The sequence below is a fragment of the Mustela erminea genome, chromosome 17 (assembly GCF_009829155.1).
Source record: "Mustela erminea isolate mMusErm1 chromosome 17, mMusErm1.Pri, whole genome shotgun sequence".
Lineage (NCBI taxonomy): Eukaryota > Metazoa > Chordata > Mammalia > Carnivora > Mustelidae > Mustela > Mustela erminea.
In genome coordinates, this window is record NC_045630.1 from 19,600,970 (window position 1) to 19,619,316 (window position 18,347).

Consider the following 18,347-nt stretch of genomic DNA (forward strand, 5'->3'; position numbering starts at 1 on the left):
GCTATGGACGCACTTTGCTCAGCACCACTGATGTGCTCCAGGTACACTGAGCTGACCGATGTTTTGCAAACAGAAGCTTACGTAAATAGAGTAAAAGAGCCTGTTATTTAAAGGACTCTTATGAATCTTTTAAATTATTATTGTCTTTATTACCTTCGGGTCCTAACCATGTTTCTTTAAAAAAACAAAAAACAAAAAACAACAACAAAAAAACTGTGTTTCTTCTCTATTTTCTTGCTTCTTAGTTACTTCTCAAACACTCTGAATTCTCATTCAGCCTTTTCAAAATCATCCTCATTATGGGCATTAGCTGAGAAAAATCCACTGGACTTCTCGGTATTTCTCTTACTTGAACTTCCTTCCACATATCACACTCCTATTTTATTGAAATTCTGGGATGTCGCATAATCTTGTGGATGAATCTCAACTCAATGTCTTTAGGCTTGGTAGATTCACCTCTCCATCTCCTCACTGGACATTTCAACCTAAACTCATTCATTCTTTTACTCATTCAATTATTCAACAAATATTTACTGGGTGCCTACTAGGTGATAGGCAAAGGACTCTACCTTGAGCCAAATATGATCAACAAGGCATTTACTGTCTGAAGGTGGGAAGCAGGAAATAAATATTCATAAACAACTCAGTGGGTCTAAAAATGAACTCATGGTTTTTCTCCTTTATACCATTTAAAACTCCGACAGTGACCCCAAAGCATTCAAGTCAGAACTTAGAAACTTTTCTCTGCTTCCCTTTTGCTCAGCCATAGACTGTGGCTGAGTGCCTTCAAGCCTATGTCACAAGGTTCTCTTAATCTCTTCCTTTCTCTCCATTCCCCCTGGTCCTACCCTAGCTCGGATCCTTACCTGCTATCACCTACTTTACCGTGTAATGTCCAAAATGATCTCTTCACCCCTGGCCTGAGACCAGCCATCCCCACCCCACCCTACTCCAGCCATACTTCTCTTACCATGAGAGAGACCTGTCTAAGTTCAGATTTCAATCAGACATTCTCTGCTAAAAAATGTCTTCAAGAGTTCCCCTCCTTTCAGGAAAAGTCCAAACACCTTCTTATACATTAGAGGTCCTTCTGGCTGGGTTCCTGCCCACTGTCCAGCCTCACTTCCTGCTGTGCCTCCCCAACCATCCCCACTGCCCCCCCCACCACATCCTACACTCCCATGATGAATAATGGAATTTCTCAGATGTTACGTGAAAAAGATTCCCGTCCTCTGGGAATCCATTTCCAAAATCCTCCCCTAGGCAGAGTTTATCCATTACCTTCTGCTTTAGCCACACTGCACATTCCACATCCCAATTAGTACAGCAACCGGTAATTGAGCATTTACCAATTCTGACATCATGCTAGACCCAGAAGCGATAAAGGACATGAGCTTTGCAGGTAGCAAGATTGTTTCAAGTCCCAATTCATTGTTTGTTGAGCAAAGTGATCTAGGGCAAGTTGCTGACCCTCTCTGTACCTCCATTTTGTCATCTGTGAAATGGGTTAATGAAAACCTTTTCACTGAGTGTTGTAAAAATTAACGAGACTACAGACAAAAAATGCTTGCCTAGCTAGTATCTGTTATACGATAAGCTATTATTAAGTTGAAGTCATAATTATTGTTATTGGATTTTTTATATATATCATGGAAAATTTGCTCCCAAGCCCTAAGGCTTTATCTCCATTTCACAACTAAGGAGGTTAGGTTGCTTTTCCAAAGCCATACAATTAGAAAGCAGTAAAAGTTTAGAGTTCGGATCCACATGACAAAACACCATTCTAGCTCTTAAGACCTTGTGCGAGATGTATTTCCTGTGTGCCCAGCTTCACCACCTGGATCGGAAGCTTGCCGAGGGCAGACCTTGTCCTATTCATATGTCATATTGGAGAATTTTAAGAATGAATGAACAAGGGACTGTTTCAGCCACGGCAGGCTGATGGCTGTGAGATCTCAGTCCTGGGCGAGGGAAAGAAGGGCTGGTATGGTTTCGGTGGCAAGGGAACAAGAGTCATCCCCCAGGCTCCGGGACACTCACTCATCGCCTCTATCTGCACGTGGATGAGGCTCTCGATGTCCTCCTGCAAGGTCTGATGGGACTTCAGGGGGATGGGCAGGTAGCCGTAGTGCTCTCGGTTGCAGACGTACATCTGGATGCCTGAGGACCCAAGACAGCAAAAGAGCAACCAATCAGAAAACACAGTTCTTAGTTCTCTAGAGACAACTAAGGGGAAACACACACACACACACACACACACACACACACAGACCCCAAAATCCTTAGACTGTGGCTGGAGCTAAGTTTGGCACTGAAACTGAACAGTAGTTGTTTCAGACACTGTCTGTAGACCTCAAAAATGCTCTTTATTAAGAAAACTTAACACAGCATTGGGGACTAATAAAAACCATGGGCCATTCTTCCGCTCAGAGGAAATTGATTTTTTTCTCTCCGAAGAAAAAGCGTACCCGTGATCTGAAAAGGAACACGAAAGGCATGAAGGGATCAGAGGAGGCAAGGAATTCCCATCCCAGAGAACAGACCGGAACACTGCAGTCCGCCGACAGGAAATAACAAGAAAATGAGGAATGAAATCCACATTTGATATGAAAGCCAACAGGAAGATCCTGCGAGGCTGACAGATTATTAAAGCTAAATCTAGGCATATGGAGAACAAAAAACAAAGGAAATTTAGAATTCTCCATGGCGTCTCCATGGTTCTATTTCTTCTCTTAGCAGGCATGGATTGGGAGTCAACCCAGAGATCTGAAACTTGTGTAACAGATTCATAAAGGGACAAAAGTCTGCATTTCAAGTCCTGGTAAGGATCTGCAGTGTAGCAATACCAGAAATAATCACCAGCCCCCTTGTATTCAACACTGGGTCTCCAGGCCGCATATGGTTAACTCCAAGAGCTGCCAGCACCTCTGTTTAACCAGACAGCTGGGAATATAGGAATCAGGATGGTCTCAGAGAGATCCGACAATTGACAGTCCTGCCTAATGAAAAGATTGCTTAATTCAAAGGATGAGTCTGCCAAGCTCTGGTCCATGGGTCCAAGCTTCTGATTCGTTAATTGCTGTAATCATCTTTGCTTTCCAGACACAGAATTACCTGCATAGTGACTTCTCTATGTTGTGCAGATGAAATTTCCTCCAGTCAGTTCTCTCACCTGCCAAATCAGGTGAAGCTGTCTCATGGCATTAACAGAGAAGAACGGGGGAAAGAAAAGGGCCTTTATCCTCCTCTTTACTGAATCTGGCTCAAATCAGGGCTGCTCCAAGATGCACCGTTGCTTCTCTTGCTTCTCCAAGTGAACTCACTAACTCTGCTGTTTGCCCACGCAAACGCTTCTGAGGAGCTTCACACCCAATTGTAGCCTCTTGCAAAGTGATGATGACATCAGGAAATGGAAGGAAAGTGATTTTATGTTTCGGTTCCCTCTCGATCCTAATTAGGTGAATCATTTTACCATTCACCTTTCCAAAGCTTCAGTAAAAAGGGAAAGGAGACCTAGAGAAGCTGTCCATCAAATGTGGAGGGACAAGAAAGGTATTTTCACACAGGCAAGGTTATACGTATTTATTTACTCTCGCACTTTCTCAAAAAGCGACTGGATGGTGCGGGAGAAAGAGAAGGGGGGAGGAGTAAAGGGAAGGAAAAGAGGAGGGGGTGGATCACGGGAAACAAGGAAGACTTGAGACATAACTGACAGGGGCGTCCCTGTGGGGGGGGAGGGGAAGGGTGTCTGGGGTTGGGGCCAGTAGCTGTGGTACCACTCAGATGCGAGCACATCGGAAGGCTCCAGGAGAGACATCTTCACAAACATGCAAAAAGAACATCTGCAAAATCAGACCATTCTAAGAGAGAGGGTTGAGGTTTTAGACAATTAGAGCTTAGTTTTAGATTGTATAAGGAATAATAAAACTAAGCAAAAACCAAAAAGGCCATTTTTAATTTAAACACAGAAGGAAAATTAACATAGTCTGTAAGTGGCTTAGCTTGGAATTAGGTTTGCATCACTCTATTATTTTTTCTTTTTTAATTAAAAACATTTTTTAATTTAAATTCAATTAGCCAACATATAGTACATCAGTAGTTTTTGATGCAGAGTTCAATGATTCATTAGTTGCTTATGACACCCAGTGTTCATTACATAACATTACATTACATTACATTAACAACAAAAACACTGGCCATGATCTATCTTAAATCACCATATAATTCTATCAAGAGGGCAGGGAAGAATGTGTTTGCACTGAGGGGGCACAGGGAGGATAGAGAGCTAACTCCTCACCTTCCATAGTGGACGGTAAATCCATAATGCCTCAAGCAAAATCAGAGAATCGAGAAGTAGCAACATGAGCACATTATTTAGAAACACGAATATAATGCTACGCATCTACCACCATCTATTAGAGTTAGGTGTCTGTCTTCTAAAAGAGGGGAATGTTGGTACAGGGGGGTAATGTGTAGGGGACTTCTAATTTTATAATAAATCTCGGAACACTCTTTGAACTCTTTCAACTACATACATGGGTAACTTAATAAAACCATAAACATTTTAACAGGAAATGTGTTGATCATTAGTTAAAGTCTATGAAGGAATCTGGTACTCTCAGTGAAAGCTACTGCTGGAGAAAATTTTCTGTCCCTTCGGAAAAGAATGATAAATGAAACTATACCTCAAAGCTCTGTACTTGTCTTGTGAAAATATCACACATTTTCTTGTGCTCACATAGTACCTTAACACAGCAAATTGACATGCTTATTTTTAATTGATTTGATGACAAATCAGATTCGGAAGGGCTATGACTTGTCCGAGGTCACACAGTAAGTCATTAGCATGAAACCTTGGTCCCTAAAGAGCCAAAGCCAAGTAAGGAGAGCTTATCTGCCCAGGGTTCCGAAGCCAAATCTCAGAACCAGAACTAACTCTTGAGTTGCCATTCTCGCACTTGGGTGGCACTTTGATTACTACCACTGCCATGTAGGAGGCAAATCTGCCTGCCCATCACCCACATCTCTTGCTTTTTTTTTGACTCAACAGCAGACATTCAGAAGATGACTGACTGGCTGGCGCCAGAGATGGCTCCTGTGGCCACGATACAAAGCCCACATCCCTGGCCACAATGGGAAGTGAACTCCTGACTTTGGCTTCCTTATAGCCACAGAGACTTGTCTATGACCCCTGTGCTCCCCTCCGGGGCCAGATGAGCGGGAACTCCCCAGCGCACCAGCACACTGGGTTGCCCCTCCCACTCATCCACCGCATGTGGCCATGACTGGAGTTAGAGGTGAGAGGTTAAGGATCAAGGTCTGCGGCTAGACAGTCCTGCTGGGTACCTGCAGGCTGTTGATTGCTTTTCGAACATTTAACAAATGAAGCTTTAATGGGTGAAACACAGCTCAGAAGCTTCACAGAGTGAGAATAAGAGAATGAATACCATCTTTCATCAGGGGAGAAGAGGAGTGCTTTTTGCTCTGAATCTCCCAAGCTCCTGTGGGCCATACAGGGCTCCCGGGCTCATTCTTGTCTCTCCTGGAAATACTTCGAGAGAAGTTCAAGTGCCACCTTGGAGCCATAGGACTGTCAGGAAAGCTATTTCATTTCCCCCAAATGACAGTAATTCTTTCCTGCTTGACCCCTGACGCATTCACGGTTTATGCCACCAGTGTGACCCTCAGCTTGTTCTGCCTCACAACTACTACCAATGTTTCCACATGTGAAGACCTTATCTCCCCCAGTAACACAGAGCCTAACACGATGCCAGGCATGAAGGCGAGGCCTAGGGTATTGATTCCCTCTCCTTTCTCTTCTACCTCTTCTCTCCCCTATTGAATCACTAGATAGCTTTGGGCCTCTCCACCTGTTTCCAATGTCCTGGGAAGGCCTATGGGATTCTGACCCACAAAAAAAAAAAAAAAAAAAAAAAAAGGACGTTTGAGTGAACAGGCCAAGCAAAGGACAGAGCTGAAAAATTCCTGCTGAGCCCTTGTCACTCTCCAGTCCCAAATCCAGTTCTTGATTTAAAAAAAAAAAATCCTAATAATTGAGTGCTTGGGTCACAATAAGACCTTATGCACTATCAAAGAGGGCTCTGTTAGGCAAAGGCCGTTACTGTGACTGTGAACCGTTCACTTTCTTGGAACATCCTTACTGGAGGCTTGGAAGCAAAGGGACTGGCCAACCCAAGGGAATGAGACGGTCCCAAGTCTGCTTCCCATCCTGGAGAAGTCAGAGCAAATCACCGATGGGAGTTTTAAAAAGGCAGTTTCCATTAACTTTGACCCAAGAACCTTCATAAAAACTCCTAATCCAGATGAGAATCCTGCTTTGGCCTTGACCCAGGGTTCAAGAATGCCTACACCTGGCCCAAGAGTCTAAATGGCTGCAGCAGCCAAGAGAAAATAATCAGCTTTCCCCATTTCCACAAAACATTCTCATTCCTACCAAGTCTACAACTGATAAGTGGGATACGGATGGCTTTAAAGATGGCCTGATGCGTGTGCTATAGCTTGAGCTGGTATTAATATTCTTACCTGCCGGCAACCTGCCTCAGTTGCCTGGGGTCCTGATCCCAACCACCCCCCCTCCCCCGCAGCTTACATGGCCACATGAGTTTATGCACCACCTGTCTGGTTTCTGAGCTCACTTTTGTTGGTGGTGAAGTGGCACTTTTCTGGCTCATGGATAGTGGGACCCGACTTCTCTCAGGAAGGTCTTATCTTGAGAATACAGCCTTGCTTGAGGAATGTCGTGTGTCTTCCTGCTGAGTTGCCATAGTGAATGAAAGCCTCCCTGGTGGCATGTGCAGGGTGACACAAGAGAAATGACTTACCCTTCTACTGACTTGTCATCCTCAAACAGCCTACCAACCCCACTGGAAACATTCCCCAGTGGTTCGTGAAAGACTCTGGCTCTGCCTTTCCTTCCATGGGGACTGTGGCACAAACTGCTGGTCACCTCCACACATCTGTCCCCTCCTCCTTTAGAGTAAAAGAACTGGGGGTCTAGACTGCACAGAATCAAAAGTACATTCTGAGCCCTGCTTCCAGTTATGTGTTGACCTGTGACTAAGTTCTGGCTAAGGGGACATGCATGGAAGTGACACGTTCAAGTGCTTGAATGAGAGTGCCCTTCCCTCTCCAGCTTACACTCACTAGCTAGAACGCATCCATCGAGATGAGCTGTCTTGGGTCTTCCAGTTAGGGGCGATACTCCTGGAGGATGGAGAAGCAACAGAGAAGGAGCCAGGGGCTCTGAAAACTTTGGGGAACAGAGCCACTCTGCCAGTTCAGACTTTTTAAAGAAGAGATGAACTTCTATTTTTAAAGTCTGGAGTCTTTGCAAGTGTTGTTTTGGGCTTCTGTCACAGTTTCCTAAATAATTAAAAATTCCTGTAGGGAACAAAATGATGTAGCAGCATCACAGAGAAGAAATCACCTGCTCGTGGTGGCCGCCACCAGCACTGTCTCCCCAGCACTCAAAAAAAGAGAGAGTGGATATCTGAGGAGGGGCCAGCCCTGGCTCTTGGTCATTGGTGCTTGTAGGGACAGCAACAGATGGTCCTGAATTGCAAGTGTCTCTAATACTACCTGAAAGGAAAGGTTAATATAGGCCCGTTTTATATGAAGATGCACACAATAAAGGAGCTAGGTATTCGCAGTGTTTCCATGGTGACAGAACAACTGAACACAACCAGTACCTGCTTGCCGGCTGGAGAAGGCAAAGACAATGATGTCATCAAAGGTCCAGGTATAGTCCTGGTGCGGGGGATAGAACACCAGCTTGTCAGAGGCTTCCTTCCTGAGGTCAATCAGGAAGGTGGAGTGAACCATGGGGACAGGAAAGCAGCCCATCCTCTTCCATTCTCTGATCTGAAGGTAGTCTGGGGTGCGTTTATAGAAGCCCTGGAGAAGAGAAATAGGTGGGCTTTGTTCTCTGAGCTGAGACCTTCATCTTTCCCAGTCTTCCGCTAGGCTCCTTCCTTCCGAGCCTCCACCAGAGCTAAGGAGAAATCCCCAAGTAGAGTCCTTTCTCTCTTCTTATCTGGGCCTAAGAATTTCCAAAGAGCTCAAGCAATGCTATTTGCAAAGAAAATAACACTTCAAGGTTCTTGTTATCAGAAATATTTTTGGTTTCAGCTTCTCTCTGGATTTAATGACTTCATCAAAGTATATTTTATGTGGATGTATGATTGAATGTGAAGGGTAGGTATTCAGAGGTGGTGGGGCAGAGCAGTTAAAAGCACAGGTTCTGGTGTTTGGCTGCCCGAGTTCAAACTCTATCTCAGCAGCTTATGGTCTGGAGGTACGGGTCAGGTGACTCAACTTTGCTGTGCCTATTCCCTCATCTGTAAACCAGGAACAATGGTCTACTCCATGGGCTTGCCTGTAAAAATTCGGTAAGGTAAAATCTGAAAATAGCTTAGAATAGTGCCTAGCACCCAGAAAGCATCAAAAAAATATTGGCTAATACTAAAATCACTACGTTACGTGGCTAATATTTTTAATGAAATATGCAGTACTTAAACATAGAAACAGGGTCCTTCTGTGCAGTTACTTAATATTCTGGTGAAGCTGTCCCTACTCCACACTCTTTTTGGGGATTCGCCTTTAGAAAGTTCTTTCTGGATGAGCACACAGGACAATGAACCTCCTCACTCTGTGGTTTTGAATACACTGGCTTGGAAAAACCCAACTTGGTTTCCCCCCAAATTTAACTGCTTATTCAAGAAACATCTACTGGGCGCTTGCTGGATCCCGGGCACTGTGTTTAGATGATGGAGACTTAGCAGTGAACAGGCATGCCCAGTCTCAGCCCTCATGAAATACGGCATCCAAGGGAGCTTCCACTCCAGTGGCACCAATTATATCTTGACTGTTGCCAAAGCTCAACTCTGTTCCAGAAAAGGTGATGATGTATGATGTATGTGAGAAGTTGTTACATGGATGTGAATGTTGGAGGCTTATGGAATGAGTGTGAGCCAGTACCCTGAACGGTGTCACACTACTCCGTGGACAGAGAACTTCTTCCATGTTCATTGATCGTCACCTTATTTTATGGTCACGTTTTCTGCTGAGATGTCAGCACTCACACATTAGGCACGGCAGCCTCTTCTACCTCTGCAACATTTCCTTCAAGGCCTAAGTAGGTGTCCTGGCTGAGCTCACCCTAATATTGACCATGTGATGATGCAGAAGGATCACAAATTAAGAATTTGAAAGATGCAAGTGTTAGAATCATCTTAACCTTCCTTTAGCTGTTTGATCTCAGTCCCTGTTTAATCACTTTGAGCTGACTTTTGTCTCCTGAAAAATGGGATTAAGGGCCGATTGGTCTGTCTCATGGGATTACAGAATGGACCACACATGATAAGGTCTGTGAAGATCCTTTGATAACTATAATTCATTACATGAAGTAGTATTTTGGCTACAATGTTTTATTAGCCTTCAACTTAAGGATTGCTTAACATCCTTCAGTTCATGAGCACTCTTCCAAGGGATAAAGGCAACACTGGTTCTTTGAAGGACTGCCTAAGAACATATGTCAAACACAAAGTTCTAGACTTCTCAGAATGAGAAGTTGGGAAAACTCATGACGATGAATCACTGAAAATCCTGAGTGTGAGCAGAAGGAAGCAGAGAAAATGAGAGCAAGAGAGAGAGAGAGAATGAATACGCCTTCTGCAGACAGCAGAGGTGACAGATGTGTCTTTTTTTTGACAAAAAATGAATGTTGTTGGTAATAAATAATTCCTGTTCTTGGCCAGACAACACCAGGGTCATTTTGTTTTGGCTGTGTTTAAGGTCTCTGGAAACCAGGGCTTGCCTTTAGCTTATGAAGTCATTGGCTGCTTCTGTTCCTACCCTAGCAGAAGTCTAAGGATGGTAGAAAGCCAAAAAAAAGATAGAACAAATTAGAATTGCCCCTAAGTTGCTCTCTATTTTACTGTGCAAAATAAGTGAGCACATTTCTCCTGTTTGCTTTTAATGATTAAAGCAAATAAGGAGATAATAAAAACCTAGAGGCTGTAGTTATGAGAGTAATCTGCCCGTTTTCCTGGTGTCAACGTATAACTCATTAAAAACAGCCCTCGAGTGATTCTACCATGTGAAACACTGAAGATTATTAACCGGAAGGGTATGAATTTAAATGAACTTAATAAAACATCCTCTCCCCAAAGAACCGAATGTCTTTTATAAATACGAACTGAACGTCTCCTTAAAAGAGATGTGGAGAGCCTGCATTCCCGATCTCTCAGAACTGTAGGAAATAACTGGTCCCACAGTGGGCTAGAGCTACTGTTTGTCAGAAATTTCAGAAATTTTGCAAGCCAGTTGACATTTTGGTAGCTTAAAATCTGTTTTTTAAAAATCATGTTAATTCCCACCATTCTAAAATACCACAGACGGTAGCTTTGCATATTTTCTTTGTCATTCTATCACCAAGTGGCTACACTGCAATTACTTAACTTCCTCTCTGACAACATTTAAGTTGTTGCACCTGGTGGGAGTAGTGACCCTATCAAAACCTCAAAACCGGCAAATGTGACCAATCAGGGTTTTTCCCCAACAGAGAGCTAATTGTCAAACATTTATCAGCACACCCCTGAACTCATTCTGCATCCAAAACCAAACCAAATATAAAAGAGGGACTCAAAATTTAACCCTTTGAGCATCAGAACACAGTTAACATGCATTTTTTCCCCCTTAGCACAGCTTTATTCCATATTGATAGAAACTACTTTGATTGGCTTATCTCTTAAGTTTACCTAACTTATTAACTAGAGAATTAAAAAGACAATCACCTCGAATCATTCACTGTAACAGAGTTCTAGACTTTGAAGATTTTACAACGGAAAAGAGAGATGATGGAAATATAAAAAAATGTTGTGTTTCACTTGAATTTTGTAAAAACCAGCTACCCTAGCAGCTCTGATCCTTAGACGTCTTTGGGGATAAATTTGGTAACATATATCAAAGGTCATCAAAATATGTATATTCTTTGACTCAGTAATTCTACTTGTAAGAGACTATCCTAAGAACATAATATTAAATACAGAAAAATGTACACTAATCATCACGGTCATTATAATAGATAGAAGTTGCAAACAACTTGACTAATTTCAAACTCAGAGAAAGGTTAAGTAATTTGCATTACAGCCACTTGATGATATAGTTATTAACAACATGCTGTTATCTAAGATGTTAGAGTGGTGGTGTGGCTCACATAAATTTTATTTTTTTTACTTATTTCCATTTCCAACTTTTTCTATAGTGTTCTTATGTTTTAATACCAAGAAGTCCTATTAAAAAAAAAAGTCTCAGAATTGGGGGCGCCTGGGTGGCTCAGTGGGTTGATCCTCTGCCTTCAGCTCAGGTCATGGTCTCGGAATCCTGGGATCGAGCCCCACATCGGGCTCTCTGCACGGCGGGGAGTCTGCTTCCCCCTCTCTCTCTGCCTGCCTCTCTGCCTACTTGTGGTCTCTCTGTTACATGAAGAAATAAAAAATCTTTGAAAAAAAAATCTCAGAATTGGACAGGAAAAAAGTACAAGTATCAGTAAGTTTTATTGAACTTACCCTTAGTTCCCTCACCCTCTAATGAACTTACCCTTAGTTCATTAGAATATTTTCTTCAAAATTCATTAATACAAAAGAGCTCATTGGATTATGCATTAGACATGGACTTTCCTCTTTTCCTGAACATGCTTACTCCTGTAATGCCCTGACACACAAGTTTCAAGGGAGGAAGTGAGCAAAAAGGCCAATGGGGCCATGGTTGACACAATGGCTTCCTTGTTAAAACCCATAGCCTTAATCCATCAGCCAGAAGACTTGCCTGAGGTGTGATTCCACACCAGAAATTAGAGTACAGGCCCCGAGACTCCAGCATGGGTGCCACAATGGTTCTGTTTTCTGCAATCATCAGACTGAGGGTCTGTGGATTAGTCAGGAAGTTGTCCACATCTATGAACTAGGAAAAGGAAAGGATAATGTCAGGTGAAAAAGTACTTTTCAGTATTGGGTCCAAGACTAACCCAGCACTTCTGAAGGATCACAGAAACTTGCCCATGAGAAATGGAACCGGTTATTTTTGTTCTCCTTATTGAATCTTGATGAGGCCGGATGGCATTCATTTGGACAAAACATATCTTTAGACTCATGTCCACATGTCTAGCTCTGCATAAGGCACCAAGCAATAACTTGATGTTACCATACCGGGTTCACACTCAACCAGCACTCAACCCACACCTTGGTGGTGGTTAATAACCACTGATAGATCCCAAAAGCTCTTAAAGGGTCATCCAAAAATACTCATTGAGTGCCCAACCTAGGTACAAATGACCAGGCTTATTTAGGTTGTCCATAGGAACGCCAAAATGGCCCAAAACAGATCCATCAATGTCATTTTAATGTTACAAGTATAATTTTTGTTGAACGTACATAATATCAACCCATGAAAATTTTTGCTCTATTAGCAGAAGCTAACTTCACAGAAACTTTTTGCTCTCTAAGCAGAAATCAGTGTTAACACTGATTCATATACAGGGATAGTTTCTATCCCTAGATTCTATTATATAAATAGATCCCAATAGATTCTATAATATAAAACAAATAATCTCACTGAACTGTGCATTTAAGAAATTAAAATGACAGGTTTTGTGTTATGTGTATTTTACCACACACACATAAATAATAAATTCTTATGATACTCAATCTGTTTACCCAAAAACTTGGGACTTAGCATATGTAAGCTTTAATGACAATTAAACAGCTTTATAATGTTAAATGACATTTTTAAAAAGATTTTATTTATATTTTGACACAGAGAGAGAAAGAAAGAGACAGAACACAGGCAGGGGGAGTGGGAGAGGGAGTAGCAGGCTTCCTGCTGAGCAGGGAGCCTGATGCAGGGCTCAATCCTAGGACCTTGGGAACATGACCTGAGCCAAAGGGAGATGCTTAACGACTGAGCCACTCAGGCACCCCTAATGTTAAATATCATTAACTTGAAAATGTATATGAAATTATTTGTACTGAACAGATGCATGTGACAAATTATTGGGCTGATTTTTATTGTGATTACGGGCTGGGATGGACATAGGTCTAAAGTATTCCTTTTAGGAATCAGAGTTTAGTGAGATGGAGAGCAGATATTGACAAGTCTAATAAAACCATATTGTGTTTGCTTTGATATTATTTGTAATATTGTACTGGAAAATGCTCACCAAAAGAATTAAATGGATTTTGGGGCTACAGATGAAGAACTTGATTCCCAGAAGCTTGTGGGGAAAAAAGCCCCTGTCAAAAAGGGAAATGGTGACTGTAACAACTTGCTGCCTAGGTAGATGTCCTCCTTTCCAAGTAAGTTAGGTTCCTAGAGGACAAGGACAGAAGATAACACTGATTTTTATCATTAAGTCCAGCATTTTTCTGGACTGCTCCCAAAGTTCTAAGAAAAGTGATGGAACCTCTCCACAGAGAGAAACTCTCCACAAGAACCCAACATAACTAGGAGCAACCAAGAAGCCCCACAAGAGATGCCATTCCCCTTCCAGGGCTGCAGGGCCCTGACTCCTCCATTAACTGGGCCATTTCTCAGGATTGTTTGTGAAGCTGGTAAATTTGAAAGACGAAGTCACATATCTTTCCCAGAGAGCAAACATGTTTGCTTACTGCTTGCTATAAATGCAGTGGGTGCCCTGAGGTCTGGGTTCCTCAGCTGTGCTACCAAAACCACTGGACGCAGAGCGCCCATCTCAGCCCACAACATCACCTGTGTGAGAAGTGGGGGTCAGGGAATGGCCACAAGCATGCTGATGGACGTGCTATTTACTGTAAGCAACAATCCATTGTCTCTTAAAAATAGAGGGATGACATCCCCCAAATCACTGAGGGATAAAAGGGAATGGAGTTTTGGAGCTGTTCATTTGAATCTTTTTTTATAGAATTAGTTTCCTGTAACTGAAAAAAATTTCTGAAGAGTTATTAAGTATCTTCCCTAATAAATCTTTTAAAAAGGTGGAGAGGGGTGTGCATGGGTGGCTTAGTCAGCTAAACCTTTGACTCCTAGTTTTGGCTCAGGTCATGATCTCATGGGTCTTGAGATTGGACTCCAGGTCAGGTGCATGCTCAGTGGGGAGTCTGCTTGAAGATTCTCTCTCTCCCTTTGCCCCCTCACTCACTCTCTCTCTAAAATAAATGAATAAATCTTTAAAAAACAAAAAAGAATCTTCCCGAGCATTCCCTATGAACTGAAAGGATTTAGAATCTCTTATCCCTATTACATGAAAGAGATCAAATAATCCAGGAGTTTTTTTGCTTTCTCTCTGAAAATGCATGTCAAGAGAGTTTTGAGATGAAATCCAGGTACCCCAATATGGAGTTCCCCAAGTTTTCCCCTGTGTCTTTATTAAAAAGTGGAGGAGGGGCTCCTGGGTGGTTCAGTCAATTAAGCCTCCAACTGTTGATCTCAGCTCAAGTCTTGACAGGTCTTGTTCTCAGGGTTATGAGTTCAAGCCCTGTGTTGGGCTCCACACTGGGCATGGAGCCTACTTAAAAAAAAAAAAAAAAGTGCGGGAGTTGGTTCTTAAACAAAAGATTGTTTGAATGGCTCCCATAGTCTCAAGTTTCAGACAATTGATTTAGACATATTCTAGATAAGAGTTGTCAATAAATCAAACATCTTTTTTTTACCAGAATGTAGTCTGACCATTTTTCCCTCGCAGTTCGAAGGGCCGCCTGCCGTAGTTTCATCACATGGGCAAATCGGGACCCTGGCCAATGCTTTGGTCCAATTTCATCAGGGTAAGACCTAAAATATAATAATAATAATAATAGTAATAATCACAATCATAGCTTATAATTATTGAGTGCCTATATATTCCAGGCTCTGTCCTAAATGTTAATATGCACTCATTTCAGCTTCCATCAACCCTAGGAGGTAGGTATTATTATTGTTATCATCTTCAACATATTATAGATAAGGAAGCAGAGATTAAGTAACCTGTGGCTTACTGAACACAAGAATCCTTATAAGAAATAGTTCAGTGGCTTCTAAGAAGAACCTACAGAGTCCTTACAAGATTAGTACCTTGCACATTTCACAGACAAGGAAATTGGCTCTGAGTGGTCAAGTCATTTGCCTAATGCTGCACAGTTCATAAGGGGCACGGCCAGAATTTAAAACCAAGCATCACCCCAAAGCTCATGGTCCTAAGCACTTTTTAAAATAGTCTGCCATCAAATAAATTTAAAGATTTTGCAGCATAAAAAGATGAGTTTCCCAGAAAAAAACAAAGTTAAAATTACTTGATCAAGTATCAGTAAAGGACTCCACAGAGCTGAACAGACTGACTTATCCCAGGAGAGTGAGATCATGGAGCAGATGCATAATATCATTGGAATCTTTATCAACACCTATAAAACAGCCAGGGAAGAACTCTCACATGGCCACATTAGTAAGTGGGTTTGGCATACCCTCAAGAACCCTTCGGAAAGCTTCCAACTGGTGTGGGTGTTGATACTGTCACAGCAGCCATCGTTTCAAGTTCTAGCTGCTCTAGCTGTAGGAAATAAACAATATGCCAACTATACATACCTATGTAATCATGAAAACATAATTATATAAATCATATTAACAAAACTATGTCCTGTACAGGGCCCAAGATGTCTTTCCAATTATTGCTTCATTGAAAATCAGTGGAGTCCTGTGTTTCTCAATATATTGCCCCCAAAATGCCTTTACTAATATTTTTCACACTGACCTTGACATTCAATATATTTAGTCAGGATCTGGGAATAGAGAAAATTACCAGGGTGCAAGGTAGTTACATAGTCTTTTTGGCTGTTCTAGTTAGGCCAAATTCCATTATAAGAAACTCCAAAAAAGCATTCAAAATATTTTATAGTGTTCAGGTTTCATTGGTAAATTTTTTTTGATCTATGGACCATATGCTGGGATTTGAAAAATATGTGTATACATATATAATAAAACTATTATATATAAAGAGACTAAAAAAATCGGTTCTGGAATGGCATCTATTATTATTATTATTATTATTATACAAATTTGGCTTTCAGCAAATGATTTATCCTGGGCAAAAATTCAAACAACTCAATTTATCTACTTCTACAATTTCTTAAGCTAGAATTGCAGTAGCCTTGGGAACATTTACAATAGTTGGTTTTAAATACACTTATTCATGTTGTCATTTGCTCATTTGCTTATCCAACAAGTATTAATTTAGTGCCTGCCAAGAACATAGCACTGGGGAAAAATATGTAGTATTTATATACTGTAACCTCTGCCAAAGAACCCAAAAATCACTTCGAAGAAATACATAAATTACACAGTTAATTAACAAAGTTAGTTGCATGTATTGCTGTGTCAAAAAGATGATGTAGGAAATAAACAATACAAGTATTGAGAGAAAGGTAGATCTTTGTAGCTGGAATGATTAGGAACAGTTTTCTGTAGTAGATGGTGTTTGGCTTAAGAGCTGGTTACAAAGACAGAAAAAAAGGGCTTTCCTGGAGAACAAACATGCATGGGTAACAGCTTGGAGTTGAAAATAAAAGGAACATTCTAGACAAAGCAGTTTTCTTTTGGGAAGAAGCAAGAGATATGGGTGCACCGCTGCTGGTGTTAAGTTCATGGAATCTTTAAAAAGTGTAAGTCTGAAGAATTTGAACTCTGTTCTGTGAAGTCCTTTTAACAGAGAAATTAAATCACATTGTTAGTGTTGTAGTTAAGTTGATTTGACAGTATTATATGTAGGAGGATCTTGAGGATGGAAACAACCAAGAAATTGCTATGGTTAAAGGAAGAAGTGACCTAAATGCCCATCAGTAGGGGACTGACTACTCATTATCATTATGGTACATCCATATAATGGATACTATGCAGTCATAAAAATAATGAAGAAACCCCTAAATTATTGCTATGGGATGATGATTAAAAATATGATAAGTAAAATAACATGATATATATATAAATATGCAAACTTTTTACTCTGATCCAGCAAATATCAAGACATACACAAAATAAGAGGAAATAATATCAATATTTTAAAATATATCCTGTGGCAATTTATTTGTGAACTAAGCAGTACCTGAACTTGGCTGGTGGCTGCGGGAGTAATATGATCTGTCAAAGGGAGAAATGGCAGGCCCTTGTAACTCACTAGATACAGAGATAACCAATAAGTCATAAAGGCCTCGAAGATTAGACACTTGAACGACTGGAAAACTGGTAAAGGGAAGTGGGATGAATAAAGTTCCCAAAAGGTGGTCTTTCTACTCACTCTGGTTCATGCATAGGCCTCCACTCCACATAGTGATAGAATCTCTGTACATTTTTCAACCACTCCCTGAGTATTTCTGTTGTATTATCCACATTGTGGTCTGTGGCTGCCCTGCAGGAGAGAAAGTACAATATAGCTCAGTTGCCATCCAAAGAAAGAGGGGAGAAATCCCAAAGATCCCAGACTAATTGAAAGGAAAATGGCCAGTTCTAAGGGGAAAAAAACGTATATATGAAAATGGCGTTCCTCATGGTTCAAATTAGACAACAGATTCCTGAAGTGAGAGATATTGCTTAGAATCATTTTTGTGTCATTAGGTCCTTAAAACAGGGCTCAGCAAATAGCAGAATCAGTAAGTGTTTGTACTAAAACTGTATAAGCGGAAAATGAATTAAAAGCAAGTTAACATATCTTTTTTGGAAATTTTCCTACTCGGCTTAATTTTCAGTTACCCAAGATGTAAACTCTGCCTTTTGACTTCTGTGACAAGTACCATCAATTTAAGCAATAATTCTGTTGCATTTTCTTTTCAAGTTTGTTTGCAGATCACCATACAACTGCTAATCAGTGGTATGGTAATCTGCGAATTACAGTTAATCTACGGTATCACTAATCACACACAGGGGAAAGCAACAGTTTCCAAAATAAAACACAAAAACCTAAGTTATCATTACCTGTTTTGGATTATTAATGTTACCATTACTTACGCAAACTAGAGTACCTTCAAAAGTCTTCAAATAATGTATACAAAACTTGTTGGTACCTTAAATGTTTAACAAATTGATCCACGTGTAAAAGCTTAACTCACTTATTAGAACAAAAATACTTTCAAGTTTTATTGCAAAACAAACCCATGCTGTATATAAAATACACGACTGAAAGTTATTCAGAATATGTAAAAAGGAAGCTATATAAGTCAACTGGGAAGGAGAAAGAAAGCGAGAGTTAAAATCCTGACATCAAATTAGGTGGAATTCTGGCCATGACCAAGAAAGCTACTTTATAATGCTAAAGGATACAACTGACATCAAAG

At 41.0% G+C, this 18,347-nt stretch overlaps 1 protein-coding gene across 2 annotated transcripts in view; it reads right to left on the minus strand.

The window, feature by feature from the left end:
• COLGALT2 (collagen beta(1-O)galactosyltransferase 2) overlaps positions 1-18,347 on the minus strand; it is a 102,782-nt gene that overhangs the window by 25,523 nt on the left and 58,912 nt on the right. The window contains exons 2-6 of one of the 2 annotated variants that reach the window (XM_032318751.1): positions 17,315-17,425; positions 14,706-14,823; positions 11,848-11,982; positions 7,710-7,914; positions 2,041-2,160 (exon numbers count right to left, since the gene is read on the minus strand). In XM_032318751.1, the coding sequence (XP_032174642.1) occupies positions 2,041-2,160; positions 7,710-7,914; positions 11,848-11,982; positions 14,706-14,823; positions 17,315-17,425 (689 nt within the window). The remainder of the gene's footprint in view (positions 1-2,040; positions 2,161-7,709; positions 7,915-11,847; positions 11,983-14,705; positions 14,824-17,314; positions 17,426-18,347) is intronic. The other variant, XM_032318752.1, reaches the window with a different exon arrangement.